This window comes from Penaeus vannamei, unplaced genomic scaffold (assembly GCF_042767895.1).
Source record: "Penaeus vannamei isolate JL-2024 unplaced genomic scaffold, ASM4276789v1 unanchor4318, whole genome shotgun sequence".
NCBI lineage: Eukaryota > Metazoa > Arthropoda > Malacostraca > Decapoda > Penaeidae > Penaeus > Penaeus vannamei.
This window is the reverse complement of record NW_027217298.1, coordinates 1-7,500: the sequence shown is the minus strand read 5'-3', so window position 1 is coordinate 7,500 and position 7,500 is coordinate 1. Positions and strand designations below refer to the sequence as shown.

Below are 7,500 nucleotides of genomic sequence, written 5' to 3'. Positions count from 1 at the left end.
AAGATTTGAGCGCCCCTGGTGGCCGACTGTTGAACGACCGGGGGAGAACAACAGTTAACCCAACAAGGTTACGAATTTTATTTTATCATCACATGTTCTGCCTGCTTAGCCATCACCATGACATCCACGGACATCCCAACACCTTAAGTAAGATTAGACATTCTAAAATATTGCAGTCAGCATCTTTAGAAACCTACCATTCGTTCTGAAAGTCTAAAACGCTAAGGTTTTCACCGAAGGCTTAAATGAATTTCTTATTTCTGAATTTCCTTCAATACGGATTTTGTTGAAGAATAGAACATTTTACACAACAAAATTAAGCGTTGAAAACAAACTTTTTAAAAAGTATTATCATAATCACAATTATTGTTACCATCTTTAACAATGTTGTTATTATTTCCTATTATTCATATTATCGTATTAAAGAATTTTTCGAAAAACAACAATTTACACAAAATAAATTCCAGGTATTGAAACAAGCTCCAAATTTCCTGAAAATACTATTACAAAACACTATAATTTCCATTACAATTCTTACCAGTATTAGTAATAGTTGAGGCAAGACATATTTTAACTTCTTAAATAATGAGTAAATACATTGCTTTTTTAGATATTTTTTTATGTTATGTATAATGGGTGATGCTGAAAGAAAAATATTAAAATAAACAAGATGTATTGTTACCGTTACTTCGAATGCAATGATGCAGCTTAGACTTCAAATTGAGAAATCTGTAATTTATTGACCAATTTATTGTAATTTATTGTAATTTATTATCAACGTTTGCACTTCAGTTAAATTTTGCAAATCTATTTTATTACAGTTTTTATACATTCTTACATCATGGTGTATAGATAATAATTGATTACTAATTCCAATCAACGCCGAAGTCATGGTTCCAGCAACGCATTCGTATAATCTGCGGCAATGCTGGTATCCTAGGCAAGGTGGCGGGTGTTAGTGGGTCACGAGAGGCGAGGGAGGGTGCACGTGATCCCGTGTTGTATGACGCTTCGTCTCTTTTTTTTTTTTATTTATTTTGGTTTTGTGATTTTGTTGCTGTAGATGATTTATGAAGGTACGTCGTGGGTGTTTTCCGTATGTGGTTCTGGTTATTAGAACCGACCTGTGGCTTCGCGGTAAAGAACTGCTCTTTACATTTGTTTTCTCTTTTGGTAAGCGGTAATTACTCCACACATGCACCCACACAAAATACAAGCAAACAAATAGACACAATATGCAAACACACAGCAAATTGCACCAAAAACAACGAAGGGAAAATCAAATATGCCGTGTTTTCTTGTTCTCGTCATTATGGCATTTCCAAGTTGTTGGTTGTATGAAAAGAGATGTAATATCACGTAATCTACCTTCGATTTTTAATAATAGCCTAGTAACAATATACGGTGATGATTCTGTATTTCATTACAAAATAAATAGCCTATTTAGGACCTATTGTAAGACCTGATGAATTCGTCTAGACTGACCCCGCCAGAACTAAATCCATTCTTCCTTTGAACTACCCTCACTTACAACCCTCCAATCAGACAATAATAAGTGTAAGCTGAACTGAACTACCCTCACTGAACGACTGAACTACCCTCACTTACAACCCTCCAATCAGACAATAATAAGTGTAAGCTGAACTGAACTACCCTCACTGAACGACTGAACTACCCTCACTTACAACCCTCCAATCAGACAATAAGTGTAAGCTGAACTGAACTACCCTCACTGAACGACTGAACTACCCTCACTTACAACCCTCCAATCAGACAATAATAAGTGTAAGCTGAACTGAACTACCCTCACTGAACGACTGAACTACCCTCACTTACAACCCTCCAATCAGACAATAATAAGTGTAAGCTGAACTGAACTACCCTCACTTACAACCCTCCAATCAGACAATAATAAGTGTAAGCTGAACTGAACTACCCTCACTGAACGACTGAACTACCCTCACTTACAACCCTCCAATCAGACAATAAGTGTAAGCTGAACTGAACTACCCTCACTGAACGACTGAACCACCCTCACTTACAACCCTCCAATCAGACAATAATAAGTGTAAGCTGAACTGAACTACTCTCACGGAACGACTGAACTACCCTCACTTACAACCCTCCAGTTAGACAATAAATGTAAGCTTAGTGAATGATTGACGTTTTAAATTTAGAGCAGCAACCACGTGGTATGTGGATGAAGGAGGGATGTTAAGGGTGAGCTTCGCATCTTTATGACCAAAATGTGTGCTTGGTTGAGAAACCGTTTAAAAGCAGAATAGGATTTTTTGTAACTTAATACTAATATTTTTGTATATTCATAACAGTGATAATATTTATATGTCTGTAATCGTATTTCATACATTATCCTTTTGTTTCTCTCTGTTCTCTGATCGTATCCATCTTCCTCTCTTCATCCTTCTTTCACATCTTGCCTCCTGGCCCTCCTCCCGTTTTTATTCCATTCCTCCTATTCCACACTCCACCTTTATCATACTCTCCCTTCCTCCTAAGGACGGTTCCCCTTACATCTGCCCCTGCTCTCTCTCACTCATTCATTAACTCTTATATGTTAAGTCGAATTACTTAGTATTGTCTTATTGCTCATTTATCAAGAGGATTGTGTTGTATTGTTTATGACTTTTTCTCTACTTCACATTTTATACTGAAAAAGTTGAATGGCTTTGCCGGTGTCGTCAACATTCAGTAGATTATTACATTAATAGTAATCTACTATATATATTATATTATATTTAATCAAGTGTCGTGTCACATGGTCAACGGTTTCATCATGAGTAAAGCCACTTACAGTGATATCAACTCATATTTATGATGCTCCAACCACAAGCGCACACTTGTGCTCACGATACGATCACGCGTGCCTCAAAGAACATACTAAGCACCATATTTTTGTAATGTAAGGATACAAAAGAAGAATCCGGCTACATTTACTGTACAAGGACAAGAAATGGGTCGTCACTGGCGATGGCGGCTCCTCACCCACCCGCTCCTAATCCTCTCGCCACACCTAAGCTCTCTACAGAACCCCTGCAGCCTTTTATCCCTATCGACCTTCTACAATGGCTGGGTGCTAAGGGTGAGAGACAAGGCAAGACGAAGCTCTAAGGCTGTAGATAAAAAGGGAAAGAAGAGGGCAAAAAGAGTGAAAATTTTATGCAACACTAATCTCTCTGCAACTCATCCCATCAACGAAACCTCATCTCATTTTGTGTCAGGCAGTTCTACAAGCCCTTTGTCATGTAAGCCAACCATTCAGACCATCCACCCCTTCAACCGGAGACAGAAATAAGAGTATTCTATGATTGATATACCAAGCTTGCCCCAACAAAAGAAGATTGTTTAGTTACGAATGTGGCTGTCCAAGCACATACAGGGAATACTGCAGCATACCCTGCGTTAAATGTACTCGTTAAGTTGGAGGAGTAATGAGGCTCTTCACAGGGAAGTACATTCAAGTTGCAGGAAGGAAGAACGTTTCGGAGACTTCCATGTGCCATTTACGAGTTCATCAGAAGACATTTGATCTATCTGAGGCCTGTGACAACCGATGCGTGGAAGAGGGGATGAAATAAGGAAAAATACATCCAAGAAGCTCGTCCACATGGACCCTTTCAGCCACTCCAAGATGGCCTCGGTGTGTGTAGAGCACATAAGCAGTCAAAAATGCCGTCTGTACATTAAAGTATATGACTTCGGCCCGGGCAGTCTCCAACTATATGACGAAGAAAGCAGGTCATAAAGCTAGAACCTTTACTTACATATCCTCCAGGCACTACACCTTTTGTGGTAAGCACCATGCACCCAAACAGATCTCATAGAGAATGCTGATGCTATAATTACTCTTAAATGAATTTCTCTTGTATTCCAGAGTGCAGTGAAACCCAAAAGAAGTTCGAATGGAGCTCAAAGACTATACCCCTGTTGGCAATGAGTCAACCCAGTGGTTTCATTTTAAGAGACATGGACACAGAAGCCTCACCACGTCTACTTCCTGTCATAACCTACTTGGGCAACTTTGAAGTAACCGGAACTAGCAATCATCTTGACAGGTAATTATTGATAACTGCCTCTGATGACCTCCCCCCCCCCTGACACACATACACAAACACATAGACGTACACACATAGCTGTAAATGGGTGGGTGTGGGAAGCCTCACTTTCTAATAAGTAATTATATGGCTTTGATTATTAAGCGTGATGACTGACCACAGCGACTACAGGTAATTAATCAATCATCCCTCTGTGTAGTGGATTCGCGACTGCAGCGGGCAAGTTCTGGGTTGAAATAGGAGCCAGTGATCGGTGACCTCTAGCTAAGCTGAATTGCATTAATCCCAGCAAGTGGATCTTGTACTTCGTTACCTCCCAGACAACTGACACCAGCTCCTCAAAAGGCAGAGATCACAAAAATTTAGAGGAACTGCAGAAAGCATCGGAAGAGGATTCAGCTTACTTGGAATTATTCCATTGTGTACTATAAGGATTACCCCAGAACCGATATAGAAATCACCCGTCCCCAGTAGAAGATACGAGAGGAACTGTATATCGATGGAGACCATATCCTATATAAGCCCTGTCTTGTACCAAAGCCTTCGACACCATGCCTTTGCACTATTTACAGAATAGCCACCAAAGAAAGATGAACACAGTGTATTACCTAGTATCATTGCGGACATTATGAATGCAATTCAAGCCTGTGAACAGTCGTACAGTCATATAACTCGGTTTTCAAAAGAAACCCCTTTTGTGTTATGACAGTCCTTCAAAGCCATTCGTGCCTGTGTCATCTAACTCCTTTAACATGGCAGGAAAATATTCCAGTCTATGCTAATAGGTTTTCCACATTAGTAGAATGGACTTGTAGAGAAGCAAACGTTTTCTTTGCCCAGTCATGAAACCTGTAGATGAAGAATCAGTTGCAGATGAGTTCCCCAGTCTACAAGAACACGTTCTACTTCGTTCCGAGCGTGTAGAGAACAAACATGCAAGAAAGCACATTCAAGATGGACACTTTGAACGGGAGGTTGAAAAGGAGATGTGAGAATGTGTTACGTTTTTGTGATATGTGTTATATACTTCGAGCCTATCTCTCATATATTATGCATAAATGCATATTTGATGATCTGGTTATTATTTGCTTTATTACATTTACTTGACAGGTACAACGATTATGACTAGATACTATTCACATTATCATCTGTCTGTTTACATTTGCCTTCACTCTAACTTCGCTCTAATACTTTGCGGTAGAGAAAGCCCTTGATTACATCCGAGGTACACAGCCAACCAACTCCACCTCTGTTTTGCCTGTTGATCCCAAAAATGAAATAGACTTTTTAGACTTTTTCCCCAAGAGCATTCCGATGGCTGTTAATGGTAGGGAACTCTTCGCCATCGTAAATAAAAGGGGTAGATATTTTATTTTACTTGTAATCATAACGATATGGAGTATATGATACAAATAGTTATGATACAATCTGACATCCTTGGCTAAATAATCGAAAACGAAAACAAGATATATGCATATATATATGTGCATATTTATGTAAAAGAAATAATAATCATAAATGAAATATTTTACATTCCTTGTTCATGTGTGTGTATAGATATAAATATGATTATGAATAGAGAATCTGAATCCCTACCAACCTTTGGAAGTGAAAGAACTCCCCGTCGAGAGCTCCCCCCGAGAAGGAGATCTTGAGGCTCTCGGGCGCACAGGAGAACGAGAAGTCGAGGTGGTCCTTGAAGGTCGTCGAGGCGGACCACGCGTCAGTCACCTCGCAGAGGTCTGAGAGTAAAGATGTGGTTGCTGCTGAGAACTGTTGTTATGTTTTTTTTCTGTTACTCTCAGGCTCTGTTTATCACTTTGGTTTCAGGGGCATTCACCCACAGGGTCGATCTCTGTTGGTTCACTCTCTTGGTTCTCTTTCTTTCTTATTCTCTCTCTCTCTCTCTATTATTCTCTCTCTTTCACTTTCATTTTTTTCCTCGTCTGTCCTAATTACTTCCCTCATTTTCTGTATCTCTCGCTAATTTTCTTTATATGCATTTCTTTTTAGTTTCAGCAGGGCAAAAATATTTTTTTACCCCTCAATAATATCATGAAATAACGTCCTTGCATGGAGCAGTAGCAAATAGAATGATTTTTCTTTTTTCTAAAAACCTTGAAATCTCTTGTGTCAAAAATGCGACTACTATACGTTTTAGGACCTTGACCCATCGTTTTTTTTCGCAAATATCTTTTAGATGCATAAATAGACCAGTATGGCCCTTTAACACGGCATGTTTCGCACCCTTTCCTAATACCTGGTACCATAGTGCATTACCAAATGTTCTTTATTACATTTACTAGATAGAAACGATCTAAGAATTGTGTACAAACTATACTGGGAACAGAAAGCGGCTGCAAGACTGGGATCAGACCAGACTGACTGGAAGGCCACACGAAGAGGAGTAAGGCAGGGGTGTGTTCTGTCTCCAGACCTGTTCCCTCTATACAGTGAGAGGAGATCAGTTGAAGGACAGGAAGGATTTACCATTGGTGGGAGAAGTGTCATTGGTAAAAGATGTGCAGGTGATACAGTTTCGACGACTGATTCACAAGAGAAACTGCGGGATATGATGAGATCAGTTGAAGGATTTGCCATTGGTGGGAGAAATGTCATTAGTAAAAGATATGCAGGTGATACAATTTTGATTACTGGTTCACAAGAGAAGCTGCGGATATTTTAACAGCAAAGAGGCGAGTGAGGCAAAAGGTATGACAATCAACTTATAACGGAAGTGATGGTTGATAGTAAGAAGGCACAAACTCCAAGGTGCAGTGTGTGAGGAAACGAGAGGACCCAAAAGTTGGTGGAAAGATCATGGTACCTTGGAAGCTACATTATAGATGTTTAGAAGAAATTAAAGGAAGAATATGTGAAGTAAACGGTCAGTGCTGTACGGATCAGAAGCTTGGATAATGGATAAGCAGATAGAACGAATTTTGAAGCATTTGAAATATGGTGCTGCCGACTTTTTTTTGTTTTTGTTTTTGTTTTTATATCTTGAGCAGAGAGAATGTCGAATAAAGAAGCGCTAAGAAGATTGGGTACTACACACACATATAATATATCTATCTATCTATCTATCTATCTATCTATCTATATATATATATATATATATATATATATATATATATATAAGCCCTCATCTAGTCTTAGTGTCTTACAACGCTAAAGAGTGTCGCAAATTTCATTTCTAAACAAAACATGAACCTGTTTGAAATACTCCCCTCTATCTCATTCGCCAAGGAACACTTTTGGAGGCCCGAGTATGTCCAAGGCTAAAATATAGATGACATAATAAAAACAAAAGCTGCTGCCGGAGATAAACCCCCTTCTCGACCTCTTGCCCTGGTCCGTTGATATGCCATTTTAGGAGTAATTGATACCTATTGATCATAATTTTTTTTTTTTAAAATAAGAATTT

General features: G+C 39.0%; 1 protein-coding gene across 1 annotated transcript in view; it reads right to left on the bottom strand.

The window, feature by feature from the left end:
- LOC113816622 (uncharacterized) overlaps positions 1-6,041 on the bottom strand; it is a 7,143-nt gene extending 1,102 nt beyond the window's left edge. The window contains exons 1-2 of the mRNA XM_070120286.1: positions 6,033-6,041; positions 5,674-5,846 (exon numbers count right to left, since the gene is read on the bottom strand). Of these exons, the coding sequence (XP_069976387.1) occupies positions 5,674-5,846; positions 6,033-6,041 (182 nt within the window). The remainder of the gene's footprint in view (positions 1-5,673; positions 5,847-6,032) is intronic.
- Between the last annotated feature and the right edge of the window lie 1,459 nt (positions 6,042-7,500).